This window comes from Rhinopithecus bieti, unplaced genomic scaffold (assembly GCF_001698545.2).
Source record: "Rhinopithecus bieti isolate Rb0 unplaced genomic scaffold, ASM169854v2 scaffold_57691, whole genome shotgun sequence".
Lineage (NCBI taxonomy): Eukaryota > Metazoa > Chordata > Mammalia > Primates > Cercopithecidae > Rhinopithecus > Rhinopithecus bieti.
Genome location: NW_016824383.1, coordinates 1,352,987 through 1,378,644, shown reverse-complemented (window position 1 = coordinate 1,378,644; position 25,658 = coordinate 1,352,987). Strand labels below are relative to the sequence as shown.

Genomic DNA, 25,658 nt, shown 5'->3' with positions numbered 1-25,658 from the left:
TATAATCTATTTTTATATATAACAAATATATTTTATACATATCTTTAACTGTGGCCTGCTATTGTGTTATATGCTGATATTTTGCTAAATATTTTGTTTTGTTTTTGTTTTTTTTTTGCTTATTGATTCATTATCTATATCCCCCTTTAAAATGCTAGTACCACGAGGACTATTTTGTTTATTACTGGAAATTTAAGAGTGCCTGGTTTTAATCTTTATTTGTTAAATGAATTAATCATCAAACAAATACATCTAAGGGTTCCAGGAGAAGCCCCAGAGCTGGCACCTACCAATGGACAGGGAAATAACAAATCCTACCTTTCTGCTCATTTTGTCTTCATTATTACCAGGAATTCTGAGACTTGAAGCACAAGATGAGGGAATATTTTATAAAACTCAGAATCTCAGTAATAAATAGCTTACTTTTCTTTTCTTATTTGTATCATACCACTAAACTGGTTTGCCCATGTTCTAATACAATTGTTAATTTCAGTGTGTACTTAGGTCATTCATTTTAGGTTACTTTTTTGTATAAATAATATAACATATACCAGTATTACAAACAAATAATATAATTATAAATAATTATAAATAATATAACATATACCAGTATTACAAACAAAAACTTACATTCAAATAATATTTGTCAATCTCAACACCCAGGAAATGATTGTGTGTGTGTGTGTGTGTGTGTGTGTGTGTGTGTGTAAAATGAGGAACTGATCATGTCAAACTGTATTGTAAGTGGTCAAATTATTTTGTTACCTTGAATTCATCATTTTATTTGCTTTCTATATCACCATTACAAAGAAAAGTATATGTAATGCTTTTATCACTCACGTTTCTGTACTTCCTGGTAAAATATGCCAATCAAAATGAGTGAATTTTACATTACTTTCAAGAGGAGTTACTACCATTTCAAAATCTCATAGGAGTATTATTTAACTTCTTTAGCCTCTGTTTTTTTTTTTTTTTACATGATGGTTTGGTGCTTTTTGGTTTTTGCCAAAGACCAATAACATTCAAGGAAATTAATTTACCTTCATGCAATTGAATTCAGGCAAATTAATTCATCTTAATGCAATGGAATAAAATAAGAAAGCAGAAATACTTGGTGCAATTAAAATGGAATTAAAATTTTTAAACTTTAAGCCCACCTCATTTCATAAAGGATATGAGCTGACTTTAAAAGTTTGTAACCAATAAGACTGGAAAATCCAATGAGATGGGAGGGAGAGGGGATTATTGAAAGCCTCGGTTAAAACTCTTTTAGCCTGGTGCAATGCTTTTGAATGCTTCTTGGGCATGTCAGCTATTTGATGAGACATGCTTTATTGCTTTTCTACTTACATTTGCATAACCACTTTTAAGCAGAAAAACTGCATGATTTCAAACTTGATTATTACAAAATCTTTTAAATTAAGTTATTGCTGTTGAGTTGTGTCATTGACTAATCTTTCTAGCACAAATATTGGTAGAAAAGAAGAACATTGAGAAATTCTCAGGGCAATTTATACGGCATTTTGTTTCCTCTTCAGGCAACGATGCAACCTCAATTGTCAACTGTCTTCATATTTTGGGTCAGACTTTGGATGCAAGGTAAATGGATACATTTTTACTTAAATAAATTACTATAATAACGATACATGTATATATTTAAGAATGTTAAGAAGGACCCAGAGTCTTGATTTTATTCTTTGGATTTGTAATGAAGTCTTTCGTGTAGGTGAAAAGAAAACTTTTGAAATTAATACAATGGCGGCTTATTTTATGATCATATATAGATTATTATTTAATCTCAAGTAATTTCTGTAGTGGCTAGGACCATAAAGGAGGGTTGAATTGGTAATGTATCATGCAGGAAAAGTGGTAATCTGACAATTCTGGAGATCTTATTAGCTTCCAGGCATGATATTTGTGCTTAACATTCATAATAACATTTGGCTTTTTAGGAAACAGAGTTTTATTCTCATTTTACAGATGAATAAAGTGATGTTTAAGATTGCATACTAAGTGTGTAGGTAGACGAATTCCCATCTGTGTGCTTTCTACTCTGCCCTGTCTACTTGACCAGAAATCTAGCATGTTGACCAAATACAAAATCAGTTCATTTAGCATGATTGATTCAGCCTTTAAGCCATACATTTAGTTTATATCTAGGATAAATCTAAATAAAAGTTTATAAATGTCTCCTAAAGAGAATATTCCACAGTACTCTTTGATTATCCATTCTTGTGTTTAAGATTTCCTTTAAGATCTTTTCTATAATAAATGCAAAAAGGAGACACCATTACAGACCCTCACTTCCTACTAGAAATAGTGGCGTTAGGGTATGAAGTTCAGCCTTCAGCGGCTTCTTTAGAAAAGACTTGATTGCTACACTGTAAAACACAAACATTCTGTATCATTTGTTGAGTTGGTTTAGCTGGCATGAAATGTTTTTCTTTTCCTACCCATCGCCTCAGGAAACATTCCGTTTTGTTGGATTTGGGATTAACTATACTCACTCAGAAACTGTGTTTTGTTAAATTGGAGGCCATTAATGACAAGCATACAGCATTAAGCACAGACTTTTGCAGCAAGGTTTTCATAAATTGACTATAAAGTTATTTGGAAACGATAATTTACAGAGCAGTGTTGCTGTAACTTCAAGTATATTGAAAAAACTTGTTTTAGAGTTGATTTTAAAAGTTAGTTACCAGGTGGGTAGAGTAATGGAGAAATAAACATCACAAGAGAACCACATTTCATTTGTATTTCATTTGTTCCTGTTGGAAGATACGAGTCCTCCCTTATTTACTTCCTAGGACAGTGATGAAGACTGGCCTGGAGAGTGTTAAAAGTGCACTCAGAGCTTTTCTGGACAATGCCGCAGAGGATCTGGAGAAGACCATGGAAAACCTCAAGCAGGGCCAGTTCACTCACACCCGAAACCAGCCCAAAGGGGTTACTCAGATTATCAATTACACCACAGTGGCCCTGCTTCCAATGCTGTCATCATTATTTGAACATATTGGCCAGCATCAGTTCGGAGAAGACCTAATACGTATGTAAATTTATATCTTGGAGTTTTTAAAAAAAATCAAAATACCCTCTAGTACAATCAAAAACAGTAATAGCCACATCTGGATTACTAAAACACTGTTTCCCTGTTAAAATGCCTTTTTTATTGCAAAACGTTATAGGTTGACGTTTGAGCGACAGACAGCATTCTTACAGAAATAGATCTCTGAATTACATGCACCCACAGAGAAGACCAGTAAGGTACTGGTTATAGAAAATAACTTCCACATGGTTGAAGTAAAGTTTCCAAATGATCACTATTTCCACATTTTGCCTCTTTTCACGTAAATGTTTTAATGCAGTTGGACCATATAACATGCAACATTAAATGTTTTCAAATTATTTCTGAGTCAATGCAGATTGTTTCTCCAAGCTTGGCGACATAGTAATGTGAAGACTGTGTCTAAGTAATTGACAAAGTCTGTGTTTAAATAATTGCTCTTTTAGAACGTCTCAGTATCCTCTCTTTAGAGGTTTCTGACAGTTTTTAGGGAAGCTTTAATCTTCTGTTTGGGGCTGGCATTTGGTAGTTAATAAAAATATACACAGAATGCCCAAGATTATGTGGAAAAAATAGCGCATGAGCTGCTTCAACTCCCCACTGTCCTGCTCAGGACATGAGCCTTTGTTGAGCAGAATCACCAACTTAGACTCATGCATTGTACATTCCTCAGTTGATGGGCACATCTGTGCAAAAACTGCTGTTACTTAGTGGATGCCACAACTACCAGTGGCAGAATGTTTATTTTAAATTTTGTTTTAAGGAAACATGCTTAGTCTGGGCGCAGTGGCTCATGCCTGTATTCCCAGCACTTTGGGAGGCTGAGGTGGGTGGATCACCTGAGGTCAGGAGTTTGAGACCAGCCTGGCCAATATGGCAAAACCCTGTCTCTACTAAAAACACAAAACTTAGCTGGGCATGATGGTACGCACCTGTAATCCCAGCCACTCGGGAGGCTGAGACAAGAGAATCGCTTGAACCCAGGAGGTGGAGGTTGCAGTGAGCCAATATTGCCACTGCACTCCAGCCTGGGTGACAGAGCAAGACTCTCTCAAAAAAAAAAAAGAAAAAGAAAAAAGAAAAAAGAAAAAAAAGGATGCTTAGATGTGCCTTTTGTTCAGTTATTTTTATTTGTATAAATGTATGGGTTACAAGTAAGGTTGTCTGGACTTTTAGGGTATCCATCACCCAAATAATGAACGTTGTGCCCATTAAGTAATTTCTCATCATCCACCTGCTCCTGCCCCCTCACCCTTCTGAGTCTTGTCTATTATTCTCCTCTCTATGTCCATGTGTACACATGGTTTAGTACCCACTTATAAGTGAGGAATGTGATATTTGACTTTATGTACCTGGCTTGTTTCACTTAAGAGAACAACCCCCAGTTAAGAGAACAACCCCCAGTTCCATCCATGTTGCTGCAAAAGACATGATTTCATTGTTTTTTATGGATGAATATCCATATGGATGAATATAGCCTAAACTTAACAGTATATAGCTTAAACTTTCTCAGGACAATGTATAAACAAGTGGGTTTTTCTTTCAAGTGAGATTCTCTTTTTCCTTAGTGGAAGATGTCCAGGTGTCTTGTTATAGAATTCTGACTAGCTTGTATGCTTTGGGAACCAGCAAGAGTATTTATGTGGAGAGGTAAGAATTTTTAAAGTTTAATTTTGTATTAATTACTGCTTCAAGTTTTATAACTATTTATTTCAAGAATCTTCATTTCATAACCTGTTTCCTAGTTGTAAACTAAACCTGATTGACCTTTGAAATTCCTTGGAAGTAATTAGACAATCTTTAAACAAAATAAGAATTGATATAATAGAGGACAATGGAGTTATAAAAAGAAGTAAAACACTAATGGTAAAGACTATACTTAATATGAAATTTCAACTTAGAGTGTTTGAGTCTTATGAAAGCACCTGCTAGTACAGTTTCTCATTATATATCAGAAGTTCAAAGTAACTATGAATATGAGCAGTTATTAAACTTAGCTTTATTTTCTCATGTTCTCAAGTTTCAGGACAGAGTGGTTTGCAGTGTTAAATGATGTGAATAGGTAACATAAGAAAAGGTATCCCCAGTAAATTTAAAATAAAGCGATCACTGGTAACTTTAGTAAGAAATTTCTGTGAACCAGAAAAGAAAACAGGGGAGTTTTTTTAAAAGACCAGAATAAATAAAACATTTTCTGATAGAAGATTTAATTATGAATAGATATAAGGTCTCCCCAAATTAATCTGTAATTATAATACAATTTAAAACAGAAATTTGCTTTTTATCCAACTTCACAAAATCATTCAAAAGTTTATTTCAAAGAATAAACCCATGAGACTAGCCAATAGAATTTGCAGGGGAATAAAAGAGTAATGAACAGGTACTCATTTGGCCTACCAAATATTAAAACCTGTAAAGCTACAATAATTAAAATAGGATGACAGTTGTACATGAAAATAGAAAATTAGATCAATGGAGAAACATAATTGAGTTTACTCTGAATATTTTAGATTTTTTACTTTCATTTTAAGTAAACTCAATTTTCATATTATTTTATGGTTATGAATGATATTAAGGAAGTATAATTTATTGATATGTGACTTTATTTTGACATGTTGGCTGTTTTCTGTTTTCACTAATATATATATAAAGCTAGATCTATGTTCATAGATTCCACTGTATTTTTATACTTATTTCCCTTAGCTATATTCTCAGAATTTGGAATTGTAGGTGAAAGGGTATGCCTATATTACAGGATTACGGTACTCATTTCACTATGTTTTCAGAAAATGGATTCCATTTACGTTCTCAAGTTTTAGAAGTGAATGCTAATTTCCTCACTTGTTCCTTACTCAGATTATCTTTTTTTTCTTTTTCGTGCTTGTGTATGTGATAATTAAAATATAGGATTCCTATTTATATTTTCAAATGCACTTTCCTGATTACTACCTACTTGCTATTTTTTTCATGTTTACCTTGCCATTTGTGTTTCTTTACTTTATGAATTGGCTTCTCTCATCTTGCATCTATTTTTCTATTACTGTATTGTCATGCTGATTTGTAATAATGCTTTTGTTTATTGAAATGATTAACCTCTTGCCTATTGTTTCTCCTGTTTTTGTGAGTTTTAGCATTTTTTTACCTTTATGGTGTTGATATATTAAAACTGTATGCAGATAGCATTTTATGACATGGTAATGTTGAATTTTTATGTAATCAAATTTTATGTAATTTTGACATAATCAAATCTATCAATTATTTCATGTATGTTTCTTCCCCTTAGTTTTATGATTCTGATAAGTTTAGACTACACATTTAGCAGTTAGAATTTCAAACATTTATTCTCCTAGACTTTACATGCTTCCAGTTCCTTATATTTAACTTTTTAATCCTATTGTTTGTATCCTAAATATTTATTAAATGCCAGATACTGGGATACAGAAATAAACAAGATACTTCTCTGCTCTCATAGGTTTTATGTCTGGTGGAGGAAACCAAACCAAAACAGACAAGCAAACTGATAAATATTATAGGGGCAAGGGATAGTTTATGAATAATCAGACAATTTAGAGAACAAGGTAGTCGAGAATGTATCTTTTAGAAGGCGACTTTCGAAGCTTATAACTTTTCTCTATGTAACAGAAAATAGGTAGAAGCTATATCAGGAAGGTCTGTGTCTAGTAGCTTCTATTTTCTCAATGAAGAATGACTTGAGTCCTAAGCCAGACGATGGCTGAGAAAAGACATGTGGAAAGCTCGAGGAAAGTAGAGAAGGTCTGGAATGATTATCTCTGAGATAAGAAGGGAATTTGCTAGAAATATATCTGAATTTTATTTCTCTTGGGTATTATGTAGGATTCAACTTAACATTTTAAAATCATCAACCATATGTAAAGNCAGGAAGGTCTGTGTCTAGTAGCTTCTATTTTCTCAATGAAGAATGACTTGAGTCCTAAGCCAGACGATGGCTGAGAAAAGACATGTGGAAAGCTCGAGGAAAGTAGAGAAGGTCTGGAATGATTATCTCTGAGATAAGAAGGGAATTTGCTAGAAATATATCTGAATTTTATTTCTCTTGGGTATTATGTAGGATTCAACTTAACATTTTTAAAAATCATCAACCATATGTAAAGTAATCATTTATTAAATATTTATTTTATTCCCTGATGTAAAATAAGCCATCACATAGAGTAATATATTTACTAGATTACTTTTAGAATTTCTATTCTGTTCTATTATTTGATTTTTTATGAATAAATCAGTATCATATAGCCTGAATTGTTAGTATTTTAAAAAATATTTTAATATCTGCTTTTTCAAACCCTCTAATTCCTTCTTACTGCTGTTGCTTTTGTTTTTGTCATTGTTGTTTTTGTGTATGTATTTATCTGGAACAAATTCGAGGTCATTTTTTTAGGTTCTGAACAACGTTTTGGTTTTTGGTGGCTTGGTTTTTAAATCTTTTTTGTGCAATTAATTTTGCAATTATAAAGTGATTGGGGAAAACAAAAAAAAAATAAAATTTCAAAGGTAAGGAAAAGACATTTTGATAAAATAGATATTTAGAAAAGTTACAGTGGAACTTTTCTAAAGTATCTAAAATATAGATATTTTAACATAAGTCATCCAAAAGAAACATTGATATTTCTGGAATACCAACACAGATTATCAGAATCAGTCTGAGAATCACTAATTGAAACAGAATTTTAAAGTGAATTAATGAAATGAAAGGACTAGTCCAATCAGATATGAGGAAAAAAGTTGACAGATAATTTTTTGCTAATAGATAGTTTAGCTTTTTTTCAAATGGTGAGGATATTGCTATTGAAAGCACATGATGTTTAGCAATGCAGAAACTGGATTCCGAAGTTAATGCATAGGAATATTATTCCTTTTAGGTTAAACTTGCTAATTGTAATATGACTTTTTTAGTTACTCACTTGGAAGACATTAAAACATAAGCATTTTCTACTTATAGGCAACGTTCTGCATTAGGAGAATGTCTTGCTGCCTTTGCTGGTGCCTTTCCTGTAGCATTTTTGGAAACTCATCTGGACAAACATAATATTTACTCCATCTACAATACCAAGTCTTCACGAGAAAGAGCAGGTAACACAGAAACATGTGCAGTGCTTTGAAATATGAAGCTAAAACTTGATATTTATCATATTGTCCAATAATGATTTTTAATGAGCTGTTTCAGTTTACTATCTCCAATCTTGTTTGTTCTTAAATGTTATTGTTTGGTATTCTTTGTTTTTGGATACTATATTCAATTTCCCTAGTATTTCTGAAAGAAAATTCATTGGATTTCTTCTCAGTTAATGAGCCATAGACAAATTAAAACTCTTAAAAATAAGACAAAATAATAATCAAATATGGAAAAAATAAGTTGGTCTGATTTATGATTCAGTTATCTTTTATAGTTTGTCAGCAAGGTGTATGCTATTTTTATTACTTAGATTTTATGAATTTATACCTTTAATTATTTCTTTTTCACCAGATATGTCTACCTTATTAGGGCAATTTTATTCCATGTGATTTTTTAATAGTTGAAGCTTTTTTCATGAAAACACTTTAAAACATAAATCTGAGGGACAATCAATGACTTTAAATCTGCACCTGGCCCAAGTTTATGTGTCCCTAAGATTTATGTTTCCCTATATAGATAAAGAGAATCTACAGATCCTCACGATTCATGTTGCGTTTAGGAAAATCTGATTATTCACTGGGCAGATAGGCCCATTTTTTCCACTGTCCCAGTTAAGAAAGCTTTTGAACCCTTGCTGATGGTTTCAATGGTTGGACTTTGAGAATTTATTTGAATTATTAACTAGGATTTGAATTGAGTTGGATATACAAATAATAAAGTATAAACTAGTTATTCTTCTAATCAGTACTTTCAAGCAATCAAAGCACAGTTCTCATAGCCTGAACACTACAAAAGTGATCTCTTATAGAATATTTTTCCTGTTTAATGTCTTCTAAGTCTGATAAAGTTTATTATATTTTAGTTGTTTTCCAATAGCCCTAAAGAGCTCTCACAGTTTGGGCAAGGATTGTTTGCTGTTCACAAATTCATACCTGTTTATTAGCTTATTTCTCTGTATAACTCATGTTTTTATGGGAGCTGCTGGTTATACTGATTTTACAGTGAATTTCATGAAGTAAAGAATCTTTTAATAATTCATGTAATCATTATTTGACTATTTTATAATTCTGACTTTATATAAACATGAAGTTAAAGAAAAATATGTTGAATGTGCTTCATAATATTTTTCCACATAATTTCCACAATATATTTGTAAGTAGTTAGTGAAAAATGGTTGTTTGAGCTCTTAATCTTCTGTGTAAACATATAAAGTTTGCCTTATTGAGGCTTTTGATCAGTTCATATTTTTGCTATGAACCAATAATGAAGCAGATTTGTTATTTCATTACAGATAAGGAAATACACAAAGCAGATAATTTACCTGCTTACGTTTCTATAATATCATTTGCATAACAAAGTAAAGAAATTAAATGTAATGATTTCATCTTTTAGTCATTCAACAAATACTTGTTTGTGATGTACCCTGTGGTAGATGAGGGAGATACGATACAAAGATGAAGAAGACGATTTTTTTCCTCAGGGACTTTTTAGTGGCAGTCAAGGGAGAAAGATCGATAATATATGTGATAGAATTAAGAATAAAGAGCATTGGGGCCAGGGCACAATGGCTCACACCTATAATCCCAACACTTTGGGAGGCCGAGGTGGGTGGATCACGAGGTCAGGAGTTCGAGACCAGCCTGGCCAACATAGTGAAACCCTGTCTCAACTAGAAATAAAAAATTATCCAGGCATGGTGCCAGGCCCCTATAATCCCAGCTACTTGGGAGGCTGAGGTAAGAGAATCGCTTTAACCCAGGAGGCAGAGGTTGCAGTGAACTGAGATTGTGCCATTGCACTCAAGTCTGGGCAACAGAGCAATGCACTGTCTCAAAAAAATAATAATAATAATAATAAAAATAAAGAGCACTGGGGACAAGAAAAAAGGCAGTTTTAGCCAAGAACACCTGGAAAGACTTCACAAAGCTGATACAAGATGAGTCTTGAAATTAGGAAGACTGAAACTCTGCTCCATGAGGAGAAACTTCAAGCATTCTAACATGGTTGGAGATAGTGTTCAGGAGAGTAAAGGGTGAAAGATGAGACAATAATAGAAAGCCAGAAAGAGAGGAGGAAGGCTTTTTATGTCGGGTAAGGAGTGGGGACTATACCAGTGGCAAATAGAATCCTTTTACTGGCTTTAAAAAGGTAAGATGAGCCAGGCGCAGTAGCTCACACCAGTAATCCCAGCACTTATGGAGGCGGAGGCAGGCACCTGAGGTCAGGAGTTCGAAACCAGCCTGGCCAACATGGTGACACCCCATCTGAACTGAAAATAAAAAAAAGTAGTCGGATGTGGTGGTGGGCACCTGTAATCCCAGCTACTCGGGAAGCTGAGCCAGGAGAATCTCTTGAACCCAGGAGGTGGAGGTTGCGATGAGCCAAGATTGTACCACTGTTCTCCAGCCTGGGCGACAGAGCAGGGCTCTGTCTCAAAAAAAAAAAAAAAGAAAAAGAAAAAAAAAGGTAAAATGAGTAGATTTGCATTTCAGAAATGTATCCTGACAACAATAAGGAACATGAATAGCTATAAGTCAGCAATTAGAATAGGTGGTAATTCAAGAGCAAGGTGACTGAGCAGGCCCCTTGGACAGCATGTATGTGTGTTGATTGTGAGAGCTCCTAGAGGTAGAGTCATCTTGTGTGGCAGATGAGGGAGCATCACAGCCTAGACGTTCTCCCAGGTTTCTTGCCTGGGTGACTGACTGGATAGTGTCCCCACCAAGTTAGTGCATGCTCAAGATAGGCTGGAGAGAAAAGGAGAAGTTTAAATTTAGACCCATTGTGTTTTAGTTGCGCTTGAGACATCCAGGATGAGTCAGAACAGTTTCTAAGAAACATGGCTTTAGAGATATTAGCTTATAGCAGAAAGAATGGCCAAAATTGTCTAGATGAACATGCAAACCAAAAACAAGAAGAGGATCAAAGATAGATTCCTAAAGATAATCAGCATTTAAAAGTTCAGCGAGGGCCAGGCACGGTGGCTCACACCTGTAATCCCAGCACTTTGGGAGGCCGAGGCAGGTGGATCACGAGGTCAAGAGTTCAAGACCAGCCTGACCAATGGTGAAACCCCGTCTCTACTAAAAATACAAAAATTAACTGGGCACGGTGGTGCGTGCCTGTAATCCCAGCTACTCAGGAGGCTGAGGCAGGAGAATTGCTTGAACCCGGGAGGCTGAGGCAGGAGAATCGCTTGAACTGGGGAGGCAGAGGTTGCAGTGAGCCAAGATCGTGCCACCTCACTGCAGCCTGGCGACAGAGCGAGACTCCGTCTCAACAACAACAACAACAAAGTTCAGCAAGGAGAAGAGAGTCAGTAAGGACACTGACAACGTTCAGAGGGAGCCAGAAAGACTGGGTGCATTGATGTTAAGAAAGAAGGGAGTTTTAGGAAAAGGGAATTTGGTCAGGGATATGCAATGCCACTGAACGGTTGGAAAGATGAGTTGTAAAGTGTGATTTTGCTGCGCAGTGAAAAGCAGCTTTGTTCCTGCGGACGGAGAGTGCCTGGAAAGCTAAGTAATCCAGGAAAGATTTGAGTGTCTGCTGGGTAGGAGGTATTAGAGGGCTGAAAATACAGGCCTGAGCAAGGCATCGGGTATTCGGTGGAGCCATGAGTGGAGGACTTCAAAACTTCCTCAGAGACGGGGAAAGGAGGCCAGTGTGGAGCCAGTCATAAATGGCTTGTAGGTCGTGAGAGCAGCAAAGTTAGAGGAGGAAATATTTGATACTCTTGTTTGCTGTGAAGTGGGAGGAATGGCTGTTTTCTGGGAGTGATGGTACAGTAGGGACTTGGGGGAAACAGAAGCTTTGAAATAGCTACCTTGAAAAACAGAAGGAGCCAGTTGAAAGCATGCCAGGCCTTGCTAAGTGTTGAAGTCCAAAATGCGATAGTTGCCTGTGGAAATCTGCCATATCATCTCAGTACTTTCTTTGAATATACTCCATTTTTATGTGTACCTCTCCAGCGCTCAGTTTGCCAACTAACGTGGAAGACGTTTGTCCAAATATACCGTCTTTGGAGAAACTCATGGAAGAAATCGTGGAATTAGCTGAGTCCGGCATTCGCTACACTCAAATGCCACATGTCATGGAAGTCATACTGCCCATGCTTTGCAGCTACATGTCTCGCTGGTGGGAGCATGGACCTGAGAACAATCCAGAACGGGCCGAGATGTGCTGCACAGCCCTGAACTCAGAGCACATGAACACACTTCTAGGGAACATATTGAAAATCATATATAATAACTTGGGGATTGATGAGGGAGCCTGGATGAAGAGGCTAGCAGGTAAGAATCAGAAGAAGACATTGCACCCCTTAAATCTGTTTTATTTCCAAAAGAATTTTAAATATATAAACTAGAATTTTCCCATCACAATTTTATTAATATTTTCTTTACTCAAGAATAGGATTATTTGTCATGCTGTTTTTTAATGTAGATAAAAACAGGTATTGGGTTTATTTTAAATAGTTACTACTTTTAAGTAAGTATTTTCTGACTTGTCAGTCTCTGTAAGATTAATCAATAAACACAGCAGGAAAAACTAATGATTCTATAGCCAGAGACAAAAATAAAACGTTCAACTTTTAGCAATCCACTTTTAGCCATCTGTGGTTAAACCAAAAAATGGGTAAACCAAAAAAATGTAGTCTAATATCTACAATTATTGCATTATTTATATTGAAAAGTTTAAAACACTCTAAGTATCCAATAACTAGAATATGGCTAAATAAGTTGTGTACATCTACATGCCAGAATGTTGTGTCATCTTTAAATGTTAAAGTTCCAACAATGTTTTATGCCCTGGAAATCCACATGTTATGAAGGGCAAAATGAAGAGGTTTTAAAACAATGAATTCAGAATGTTATATGTGTAATATATATGTGTATTAATGTATCTACTGATGAAAACTCCAAAGAAATGCAGCAATGACTTATTAATTTGGATAGATGTTTATGGTTGACTTTAACGTTTCTCTTGTGTTCTTTTCCCCAATGCATATATGTTACCTTCAGGGGAAAAATAATTTTAAAAAATGGCCTAATCAAGTTTAGAACTATTACTAATAACTATGGTTATTATTAAATAAGAGAGCAGTGTTCCATGTAATCTAACTCTTCCATTGGGCCAAGGATGGAGATAGTTAAAATGAGATAACTGCATATAGTCTCATGTAGTAATTATGTAGCAGAGCTTGTTCCTATTCTAAGGGTTAGGGGAAATTTTTTCATTTGGGGATTTTATTTATTGTGTGAAAATGATTTCCAAAATGACTGAAAATCTTTTTTTCCATTCTAAATTAGCTATCAATCTATTCTAAAAACAAGGAAGATCATTGAATTCAACTCAGTAATCATTTTTTTGTAATAGCAACTGTGCAATTAGAGCTTGGACTAGAAAAATGGCTGAGGCATGAGCTGCACCCTTAAGGAAGTCATGTGCTGGAGAAGGAGGCTTTAATCATGTTGCAATTAGAATTATAATCTATCATCATTTTAATGAATGGTTATACAGAGCAGAATACTAATGTCTGTCTTTAAACAGTGTTTTCCCAGCCTATAATAAATAAAGTGAAACCTCAGCTCTTGAAAACTCATTTCTTGCCGTTAATGGAGAAACTCAAGAAAAAGGCAGCCATGGTGGTGTCTGAAGAAGACCACCTGAAAGCCGAGGCCAGGGGGGACATGTCAGAGGCTGAACTCCTCATCCTAGATGAGTTCACCACGCTGGCCAGAGATCTCTATGCCTTCTACCCTCTCTTGATTAGATTTGTGGACTATAACAGGTATGATCAAAAGTAATTTAGTAATTTCCCCAATTCAGTGATAACCTTTCTTGACTCACATGTCCTTCTTGAATTGCTTCATTCACTATTTGGCCATGAGCTTGTTGGTAATTATAATATAATTAATTGTTTATAGGTAAGTTAATTTTCGGCTTAAAATTAAACGCCTTAAAATCAAAGTTGGTCATTTCATTCTGATTTTGCATGTAAAAGTTAACAGTTTGACAGTTATGATGTTTAAATTTTTTTTTAATGTTACAGCTCTATGCTGAAACCACCATGAGCTCTGTGGTCAGTACATTTAACTTTAGGAGGGTGATTTTTTTTTAAATTAACTTTAAGGAGTAGCTGTGAAACCGCTTTATTTATTGTGTGATCCAGGGCAAAGTGGCTAAAGGAGCCTAACCCAGAAGCAGAGGAGCTCTTCCGCATGGTGGCAGAAGTGTTTATCTACTGGTCGAAATCCCATGTGAGTGTGAAAATATTGACAGATCATGCCTACTGTTTGGTAGGCACCTGCCTACTTGCCTGCTAGGTTTCATGTAACAGTTGAGGAGAGAGAATAGGTTCCCCTGAGGAGTCTGAGGGAATGTAAACCCTCTTTTGAGTTTTGCAATTTATCTTCTTAAAAAAATCACAGGAATTTTTAGTTGCACTCCATAAACATATGTTAAATTTGCCTCTAAATTTTAGACTAATATTGACATTACATAAAGATGTACTATTTTTACTATCTAGCTTTCCCTGTCTCTTGGCATTTTGTTCTCTTAATATGCAGTACTCAGTTTGAGATGTGCTTAAATAGACTAGTGATTTCCAACAATAACACACACTCATATTACTTGTAAAGGTACCGCTTCCATAAATTTGTTTTATCTTCACACACTTTACATCTATAGGAATTTAGTTTGGCTCACATTTTAGAATCTGTTGGCTTTTAAAATAAAGCTTCTTTCTACTGACAATCCTGTTTGTAGAATTTCTAAAGTACACATTTGGTGAATTTTCACTATTTTGTATAGTGCAAGTGGAACTATACATTTTTAAATCGAAAAGATTTTAATCATAAGAATTGTATAGTATTCTATCATAAGAATTGTGTAGTGTTCTATCATTTATTTTCAGTAACTAGCAGAATATAGGTAATTCAGCACTGATGATTATCCTGAATTTTTTAAAAGTTTAGAATTTTAATTTCATTATAATTCTATGTCACTCTGTAAATGGGAGACAGAAAATAAAATAAAATTTCAACCTCAGTTTTATCATCTGAGATATCTTACCAGTTCATCAGACTGTAAAATATTATGTGTTCAAATCAAATTACTTTGGACACATAATATTTTTAAATTATTCACATTTAATATTTGGGATAATAAATATTATTTATTGCCTACATCTGAGGAGTCTGTCAAACTTAATAGGAAACTTTGTATCTTTATATCTTCACAAAGATACAAATTTATTTATCCTGTGTAACTCATGTTTGGGGGATGCAATAGATCAGCCAAGGTATTCTGAAGGAAAATTCAAAATCCACTCTAAAAAGATAAATAGATTAGATATGTAGATAGATAGACAGACAGACAGACAGACAGACAGATAGATGATTGATAGATAGATAGATAGATAGATAGATAGATAGATAGATAGATAGATAATGCATGCCCAGTGACAGGTAGGAACATTGCTTGACTTCAGGAGTTTGAGGCCACAGTGCCGTATCATTGCAAGCTGCATCCCAGGCTGGGTGACAGAGCCAGACCCTGTCCCTAAATACATACATGAATGAATGAATAAATAAATACATTTCAGAAGAAATCAGTCCATTTTGAGCTGCCAAAGAACAACGATGAAGTTTTGCTTTTGCCTCTTTTTCCTGTTGAGTTACTTCACCTAGAATGCCTAATGGGAAAATAGCGGGAGCCCAGGAAAAAATTATTAAAAACTGCATGTTTTTACGGTTCGCGGTGGCGCACGCCTGTAATCCCAGCACTTTGGGAGGCTGAGGCAGGCGGATCACGAGGTCAGGAAATCGAGACCATCCTGTCTAACACAGTGAAACCCCGTCTCTACTAAAATACAAAATTAGCCGGGCGAGGTGGCGGCGCCTGTAGTCCCAGCTACTCGGGAGGCTGAGGCGGGAGAATGGCGTAAACCCGGGAGGCGGAGCTTACGGTGAGCCGAGATCCGGCCACTGCACTCCAGCCTGGGCGACAGAGCGAGACTCTGTCTCACAAAAACAAAAACAAAAACAAAAAAACTGTATATTTTTATTTGAAGAACTGAAAATCTTCAGCTTCCTCAGTCATTAAAATGCCGAAGAAGTGTCTTTAGATTTAGGTCCAAGATGAAAGTTTGGAACAAGGGTATTTATCATAATCAGTAAGTTTTCAGATGAACGTCTAATCATACTTTCAAGAATAAGCAAAATATCTGAATATGTATTTTGAATCTCATGGGCATATATTAATATAAACATAAATTGGCTAATGTGTTACGTTTTCCCCAAATATTTAAAGCTAAATTGATCTTGCCAGTCTTTTTATGTTCCCAAATTAAAAGGGAATAAATAATGATATGGTATTTTAAAAATAGGTAAACAATCTGACAGAATAGAAAGTTACATCATAGTTCTATGCGTCCTTGGAAAGTCTGTGTTAATTAATCTCAGGAATCAGTATATGCCTTTCACCAGCTAATCAGAGGTTTGAATATTCATGCTACTCCTTGGTAAACGTGTTATCTTGCAATTACATTTTCTGAACCTTAGTTTTCCCATCTTTGCAATGTGCATATTCATATCTAGTTCACAGAACTGTTTCTCCTAGCCAGGTACCCTCATTAGATACTCAAGAAATACTTGTATCCTTTTTTGATGTTTCTTATATATCAAATTAATACTTATCTCTGTAAAAGCTTGTAGGTTCTGTGTAACCTCTAATTACAAAGACTTCTTGAAGTGGTTTTAACTGAAATTTCCTTTGCAACCTCTCAGAATTTCAAAAGAGAAGAGCAGAACTTCGTTGTACAGAATGAAATCAACAATATGTCTTTCCTTATTACTGATACCAAGTCCAAGATGTCCAAGGTATGACTATAAACTGTTTCACTCTTCTAGAAAATATCCGAATGTGACTTTCATGAATTGACCTTTTTTTTTTTTAGATTTTCGAAGATTTGTAACTGGAATCTGATAGATTGGTAATGTTATAAATTGGTTAAAACACGCAAGCTGTTTTAAGGTTACCGGAATTTGTTTGAATTGGACGCGGTTAAGACATGCAGATGGGAAATGACTGTTATGGAGGAAGGCATTTCTATTGACAGATCCCTGGAAACAGGAGGCATGCCATGCCAAGCAGGGCCTCTGGGGAGGGGTCAGGGTTGGTCAGGAGGCAGAGAAAGCAAGGAGAAGACGTCGGTGAGAGCTTGCCTCATGGTCTGCACTGGAAGGAATGGACAAGGCATGGCAAATGGGTTTCTGGTTGGCTAATTTGAATAATTTTCAGGGGCTCCACCTCAAAGAGGCTGTTCTTGGTTGCCTGGTACCTAGTCCCAGAGTGATAAGGGCAGGTGGATAGTAGCCGAAAGTATAAGAGCCCCATGGGGGAGGTGGGGGTCAGTGTGGGCTCTGGATTAGTTGATTTGTATACAAAAAGCAAGCTTCCCAGACCAAGGAACACATTTCTTTCTCTAGGACTTGCCTAACCGTGGGAGGAGCTGCTGTCTCCCCAGGATTAGCAATTCTCCAAGATGTCAGAGCAACAGAATAAAGACATGCTTCACACACACACACACACACACCCCACACCACACCCCACTCACAAAATTATCAGTCAGTATAATGTGTGTTTAACACGTCAACACTACATATCCATCAAGTGTGAATATTTGTGTGCTTATGTGTACCAAATAAACAGACCTCAAAATAAATTTGCTGCATTATTTAAAAGCCACATGGACGAATTCCAGGTTCTCACACATGAAGTAGGAAGTATCTTTCCAGATTTTTGTTTTCTCTATCGTATTGGGGAGGGGAGGAGCTTCCATTTACAACATTTTTAAAGGGCTTTGTATATTTAATTCCTGCTAAATGAGAAATAAATATATTACATGTGGTAACATTTGGCAGCCAAATGGGCAAAGATCCAAAAATGAGTGGTACTCAGGCAGAGGAAATTAGCCTCTACTGACTCAATACATTCTGGCAACAGAGTAGCTTGGGGACACCCACTCCACTGACCTCCAGAAGTCACCCGATCCTCAAGCCTGCTCTGTGATCTGCCACCAGGGAAGTAGAATGGCATTGCTTGATAGGCCTAGTCTTGTTTAGAGTTTTGAATGCCATGTGTTTGACCCGACGGCACATGAACTAGAAGCTAATGCCAGGAGATGTCTGTGTATTCCTGTACAGACATCCTTTTCCTTCTTTGCCGTCAGTTGAGTCCAGTGATTCTCAAAGATGCTCTCAAAGCACTGCACATTGTAGAACGTAGAGTGAGACATCCATAAACATTGGCTAATAGTAACACAGTTTAGTCTTATTTGCAAGAAGAAAAAAGGGAAGTAATGGATAAGAGCCTCTTAATTTTAACATTTCTGACCCACAAATTTTCTCAAACTAAAAAATTGAGTTTTTTTTTTTTTAAATATATGACTTATAGTACTCTGAGACAAAACATATAGAAAATGATAGTAATTCTTAGGGCTTTGGGAGGTTGAGGTGGGAGGACTGCTTGAGGCCAAGAGTTCGAGACCAGCCTGGGCAACGTAGTAAGACCCTATCTCTACAAAATATGTTAAAAAATTAGCCAGGTGTGGTGGCATACACCTGTAGTTCTAGCCACTTAAGGAGGCTAAGGTGTGATGATTGCTTGAGCCCAGGAGTTCAAGGCTGCAATGAGCTATGATCACATCATTGTATTCCAACTGGGGCCACAGAGTGAGACCATCTTTATAAAAAAGAAAGAAAGAAAGAAAATAATAGTAATAAAGTTGAAATTTTTAGAAATTACTGATTATACTTAGCTTCTTTATTTTTAAAAGTTTAAAAAATTATTTGTAATTTTATATCATGTAGGTATAATACACTTTTTTTTTGCTTGAAATAATGTTTCTAGTTCAAACAATAGAGTCAACACATTCATGTTTTATATTGTTTTGCTCAAGCAATCATGATGTCCACGTGTTTCAGTATGTGGATAGATCTGAGAGTAATTATGTCTGCCATAGAAGCACAGGAACTGCAGTTTTTCAGCATTATTGGGGGGCTCTGCTGAACCTGGATGGCATGAAGGACCCAAGCCTAGTGTCGAGAGTGGTTAACAGGAGGATTGCCGTAGGTGTTACCTATGAGGCGGAGTGGATGCAGAATTGTTTCCCCCGTAATATTGAGAAGGGAGGGATGCCCAGTGCTTCAGGGATTCTTGTAACAAGATCTCAAACAATCTGCCTGAGGCATCAAAGCAGCAGAGAGAGCCGCCCTGCAGAGTTCTCAAGGAAAAAGGAACTCCTTTCGAACAGATTTAGACCAAATGCAAGTAGAAACGGGAACCAGAGGACAAGTGATTCCTATCAGTCTTCAGCCAGTCACTCAAGCAAGGGGTAATCACTGTTTGTATGCAGTGCCAGTTCCAAAACTATTTTCTAAATAGAAAATAGATTGAAGCCAGCAGGCCAGTCTAGAATATGGTGATCTGGGAGAGGGGACCTCATTTTGACATAAAGCAAAATGTACATAGCTCACAAGGCAGAGAGAGGCCAGTGCATAGAAAATTGGCCATAAGGAAAGAAAGTGACCACCTATGTGTGGCATGGAAACCCTCAGGGATATGTGTAATGATGGTGATCACTGTGAAAAGTGGACCTTAGTTTACTTTTACTCAGTATGTCAGTTTGCATATGACAGAGCTATATGTATTATGATGCAAAAGTAAACCTGGTGTTTGCTATTACTTTCAATGGCAAACACTGTGATTACTTTTGCACCCACAGAATAGCATATGACTGCTTTCCCTACAGCGAAGCCTTTCTCTTTCTGCTTTCCCATGTGCCCTCTTAGCCCTTGATTTCTCCTAGCAGAGCACCTGGTCCCTTGTTCTGCAGCCCATCTGTGACTTAGATATCTGTTCCTCAAGGGCAGGAAACATATGTCATTCACTTGGTAACTCTAAAGCTCAATGCAGTGCTTGGTGCCTAGTAACTACCTAATTAATATGGATGGAATAAATTTTGATTTTAAAGAATTTATAAATGTGGTCATTGGGCTTTTAAAAAATGTATCTTATTTTACTTTGCGTTTACTGACTCACTGTTGCAGTGGTACGAAATCCACAGTGGCACCACATTATATGGCTAGCATTGCTGAAATTTGTAATAACATGTTTGAAATTTTCCTAACTTGTCTTATGAAACTTGGGGTTTTTGTAACTTATTTTAAAAAACATAGACCAGGCCAGGCACGGTGGCTCACGCCTGTAATCCCAGCACTTTGGGAGGCCGAGGCAGTCAGATCACCTGAGGTCAGGAGTTTGAGACCAGCGTGGCCAATGTGGTGAAACCCCATCTCTACTAGAAATATGAAAAATTAGCCTGGTGTAGTGGTGGGCACCTGTAATCCCAGCCACTCAGGAGGTCGAGAACAGGAGAATCACTTGAACCCAGGAGGTGGAGGTTGCAGTGAGCCGATATTGTGCCATTGCACTCTAGCCTGGGCGACAAGAGCAAAACTCTGTCTCAAAACAAACAAACAAACAAAAAAAGATAGATAGATAGATAGATAGATAGATAGATAGATAGATAGATAGATAGCATTTATTACAGGTTCTCTGTGTTTATTTGTGGGTGTGAGAAAAGGTGGGTTTTGCCTGTTGCATTACACAATTGTACTCTATTTTTTTCTTAGGATTTCATTTCCTGTTGAAATGTAATCACAGGCCTTGGACATTTAAAGCTAGGCTCATTTTTATAATTACTATATCTAAAATACAAAAGGTAGCTTTTTTTTTTTTTTTTTTTTTTTTTGTGGGTTTTTTTTTTTTTTTTTGGTAGGCTATTTCATTGTAGGAATATTAGAACATTTTTTGTAAGTTCTAACAGAAAGGTCCTGTGAAACCGATTAAAACTGTGCTTCCCGTTCATAATGTGGTAAAGGAAAGAGCTTGGCTTTCAGAGGCAGATCAGCCTGGAGTGCTGACTCTGCCACTTCATAATCCCTTCACTCATCTGAAACCTCACTGTTGGTAGCAGCAAAATGCTTGTCATGTTGCTTACCTTGATGGAGGCTTGTAAACATCAGAATACTGTGTGTATTGTGCCTCGCAGATTGTAGGCATGCAACAAATTTTAACAGATATGAATTGTAGTAACAAATTGATAAAGTTAAAATGCAACTGGATATCTAACAATCATATAGTTAATAAGTACTTAGAAAACGTATGAGAGAAAGAAATTGATAGGATAATCAAAGATGTCAGAGGTAAGTGAGGATTTGAATAGGTATTGAAAAATTAGTCTTTTCTAGATGGGTCATGAGGAGAGAGGGTGGTGGAGTCTGCTACTATCCCATTTTATGCAGCCATAGCACTGTTTTTGCTCAAGTCTAATAGTATCTTTGAAGAAGAGTCTGTTTGATGTCTTTCTTATTTTCCTGGTCCAGTATTAAATTTAAGGCTATTTTATGTGAAATTGTTACAGTCATATTTGTATGTTTGTGGGTGTGTGAGAGAGATTGGAGGCAGAAGCAGAGGTTGACTAATTGATTGATTGCTTGATTGATTTAAGAAAGGGCTCAGGTGGCCGGGCATGGTGGCTCACACCTGTTATCCCAGCATTTTGGGAGGCCGAGGCAGGTGGATCATGAGGTCAGGAGTTCAAGACCAGCCTGGCCAAGATAGTGAAACCCCATCTCTGCTAAAAATACAAAAATATTTAGCCAGGCATGGTGGTAGGCACCTGTAATCCCAGCTACTCGGGAGGCTGAGGCAGAGAATTGCTTCAACCCAGGAGGTGGCACTGCAGTGAGCCAAGATCGCACCACTGCACTCCAGCCTAGTAACAGAGTGAGACTCTGTCTCAAAAAAAAAAAAAAAAAAAAAAAAAAAAAAAAAAAAAAAAAAAAAAAAAAAAAAAAAAAAAGAAAGAAAGAAAAAAGAAAAGAAAAGAAAAGCACTCAGGTGATTGATTTAAGAAAGGACTCAGGTTATCCCACTTCCCTTCTTAAATATGCCCACATATGGGCCATGTTATTACATCTTCATAACTGATCCAAATGCTCAGATTGAAAATGAAAAAGTATGCAAGTTCATTCGCTTTGGCGGCTCTGTTTAAATTATCGAGCAGCTCCTATGAGCGAGGCACAGTGCTTGGCTCTGAATACAGAGAAAGGACAAAACAGGTTTGGCAGCTGCCCCAAAGGAGCTACATAGTTTGGCAAGGAAATAGGCACTAAACAAATGAACAAAAAATACCCAATATATGTGTACAGGAGTATATTTTATTGCTTATAGATTTAATTTCCTCATATTAACAGTGATATCACCCATAAATGTTCAAATATTTACTACTCTTTCCAGTTCTAGATTTCTTCTGGGGTGGAAAGCAAAATTATTGTTTGTGTATAAGTAGGAATTCATTTAGCTAGTATTACTCAAAATTGAGTAATTTGTAGATGCGTTTAGTGTTGATTATTTTTATTATAAGCTCACAAATATTTATAAATATTAAACCAGATATAAGCTCCTTCTGCCTCTACGACCATAAAACCAAAAGAACTTTCCAGGTTAAAATCAATGAAAACTCTAACACCAACAAATTTAGACTAGGAAAACTCCAAACCAATACAATTTAGGCTACATTGGGGATGTTGCTTTGCTGAAACTAAACTACCAGTAATGGACAGAAGTATGTTTGTATAATTTGTATCAATTTGCTTAATTTTTCGGGTAGTGGTTCTTCATTTGGGTAATTATTTTTATCATTTTAGTTATGTTGTCGTTTGAACAAAGAGCCCATTTTAAATGACTGATCCATTTTTTAATGAATTAACAACTTAACAGTACAAATTATTCATCATGTTTTTCCTAATAAGCTTACTCAGAATAATCTCTTACAAGTTGGTACATATAAAAATGGGATTCATACAATAAGCACATCTTTTTGGAACAGAAGTGTGATTCTTACTGCTATGGTTCAGAAAATTATAGGTTTAACGTAACATATCAATATATAGTATAATTATTACATAATAAATTTTATAATGTAATACATAAGCTACCATTGCTGTATGGTGACTCACTTGTTTCACTACTCTTGCTATCCTAAAAATATCTTTCAACCTCATGCTATGATATATTTTACCTTCTGTTGAGTAAAACAGATCACTTGTATATTAAATTCTATTTTGTTTTTTTCTCAGTAGCCCAAGACTATTACAATGTATTTATATTTGTAAATATTAAAACATTTTTCATTATCATTTCATTATCATGGAACTATGTTGCAAGTTTGAATTCCTGCTACCAAATATTCGACATGCACAAATAAGTGGATGTGGCACAATTATTTTCATTTTGACATTAGAACATGCCCTCTTGATAGAATACTCATTACCCAGTGAAAATTAGACTCTGTCATTTAAGGTGACCCTGTGTTGCTAGCATAAGCCTCAAAAACATCATGAGAGAGCCCTTGAGTAACATGGCAGTATTCAATTGTAAACTGGTTATCCAGATAGTCCTGAGTATTTATGAAACTCCGATGAGTATATTACTTCTATTTCTATTAGACAGGAACTGAGGCTCTAAGAAGACAAGTTTGCAGACTGTATAAAAGGAAATTTTGTAATTGTTCTAGATATATTAGATCACACACACACACACACACACACACACACGATATACATGTATACATATATCAAAGCAAGCATTTGTCAAAGGAAAAATAAGCCCTTTATTCTTGTATTTCTTTCTTAAGCATTGAAAATTAGAAAGCACGCAATATCTAAAATTACTATAGAATTTTTATATATTTATCTGCTTCCCTAAAATTACAATTTTCATTTTCTTCTAAAATTACATGGGAATGCATACCAGTGAATTATAATAGGAATCTGAGGGTAGGACTTAAAATTAGCAAAAGGTGCTAAGATGGGAAGAGAAAAATTATTCTCAAGATAGGAAGATTTTCAAAACTAGGGAGCAGCAGAAAATAAGGAAGACGAAGTGACAAGTTAGAGAAGAGTCGTAGTGGTTCTACATGTGAGAGAAGCAGGTTCAGATCCCAGCACTTCTCTTGTTCCATAGGCAGCTGTTTCTGATCAGGAAAGGAAGAAAATGAAGCGTAAAGGAGATCGGTATTCCATGCAGACCTCTCTGATTGTAGCAGCTCTGAAGCGCTTACTGCCCATTGGGTTGAACATCTGTGCCCCAGGGGACCAGGAGCTCATTGCTCTGGCCAAAAATCGATTTAGCCTGGTAAGTCTCCTTTTCATCCCAGCAGTAATGATCGTCTGACAGCCAGACTCCCAGTGTTTGATTCCTTTGTCTCACTGCCCTGTGTCAATATTCCATTTGCATGACATGTTTTATTAAGCAGGTTTTCTAGACAGGTCCCAAGACTCAAACATAAAGACTGCTTTTTTTTTTTTTTTTTTTTTTTTGAGGCTGTTTTTATTTCTAAGTTATGTTAATCACCTCCGGGGCACATTCAAGAACCAAACAGAAAAGACACAAACCAATCTCCGCTAGTGAAAAAAAATGGATTTCATATAAACTTCTATAGAAAGTTTGTGATGAGAAGTATATTCAGATTTATGAAGGGTGATTTTTCAATGTTAGAAGCATAATATATTGTGCCAACTGTGGGTAGATAAGGTGTTGACTTTTAAATCAGCTGCTGTTTTCCTCTGCAAGATTTAAGTTCTCAAGATTTTACGATGTCCTCTAATAGCTATGCAAATGAGGATGCAGTATTTTGCACACTGGAATTTCTATTTTATATTTATGTAAATTGGAGGACACATTCTCCATTCCACATTGAACCACTGAAGCTCGTCACTGTACATGCAGCATTTGATATTCTAAAATGAGTGAACTGAGGGGAAGCTGTGGGAGTGGGCAGCATCACGCAGCTCTGTTGGCAGTTCTCTAGAGTTTGATTCTCAGTTGCATTTCCCTCGCTATTACTAGGTCGTGGAGGATGTTATTAAGGGCTAAACTGACTTTGTGGAGATTTGGAAGAATACTCGAGATATACTTCTATTTCAGTCCAAGAAAGCATGCTATGCCCCCTTCTTGTTATGAATTGGAAACTTGATTCCATTGAATTTTAACGTCCTTACTGTGGAGGTAAAGCAGGTCATTACCTTGCTTCTGGCTACAGCAGTCTAAAGAAATTATTTGAATGAGAATGCCCCAAATTTGTGGCATGTAATTTTATAAAGATGTTTCTTAGATATATACTATTTCAAAAAAGGTTTGAATTGTTTCTATTGACTTGTGATAGTTGATGCAATATAAGACTCCTTTTAGGTAACATATATTTCTTGACAGAAAGATACTGAGGATGAAGTACGAGATATAATCCGCAGCAATATTCATTTACAAGGCAAGGTAAGCCAAGTTTTATTCTTAAGCCACATTTGCTATCTA

General features: G+C 36.0%; 1 protein-coding gene across 1 annotated transcript in view; it reads left to right on the top strand.

Moving 5' to 3' along the window:
- Positions 1 to 25,658, top strand: part of RYR2 (ryanodine receptor 2) — an 808,217-nt gene that overhangs the window by 669,882 nt on the left and 112,677 nt on the right. Inside the window, 10 exon segments of the mRNA XM_017862245.1 lie at positions 1,539 to 1,599; positions 2,808 to 3,046; positions 4,633 to 4,714; positions 8,043 to 8,173; positions 12,188 to 12,508; positions 13,767 to 14,007; positions 14,389 to 14,476; positions 17,006 to 17,098; positions 24,312 to 24,482; positions 25,560 to 25,619. Of these exon segments, the coding sequence (XP_017717734.1) occupies positions 1,539 to 1,599; positions 2,808 to 3,046; positions 4,633 to 4,714; positions 8,043 to 8,173; positions 12,188 to 12,508; positions 13,767 to 14,007; positions 14,389 to 14,476; positions 17,006 to 17,098; positions 24,312 to 24,482; positions 25,560 to 25,619 (1,487 nt within the window).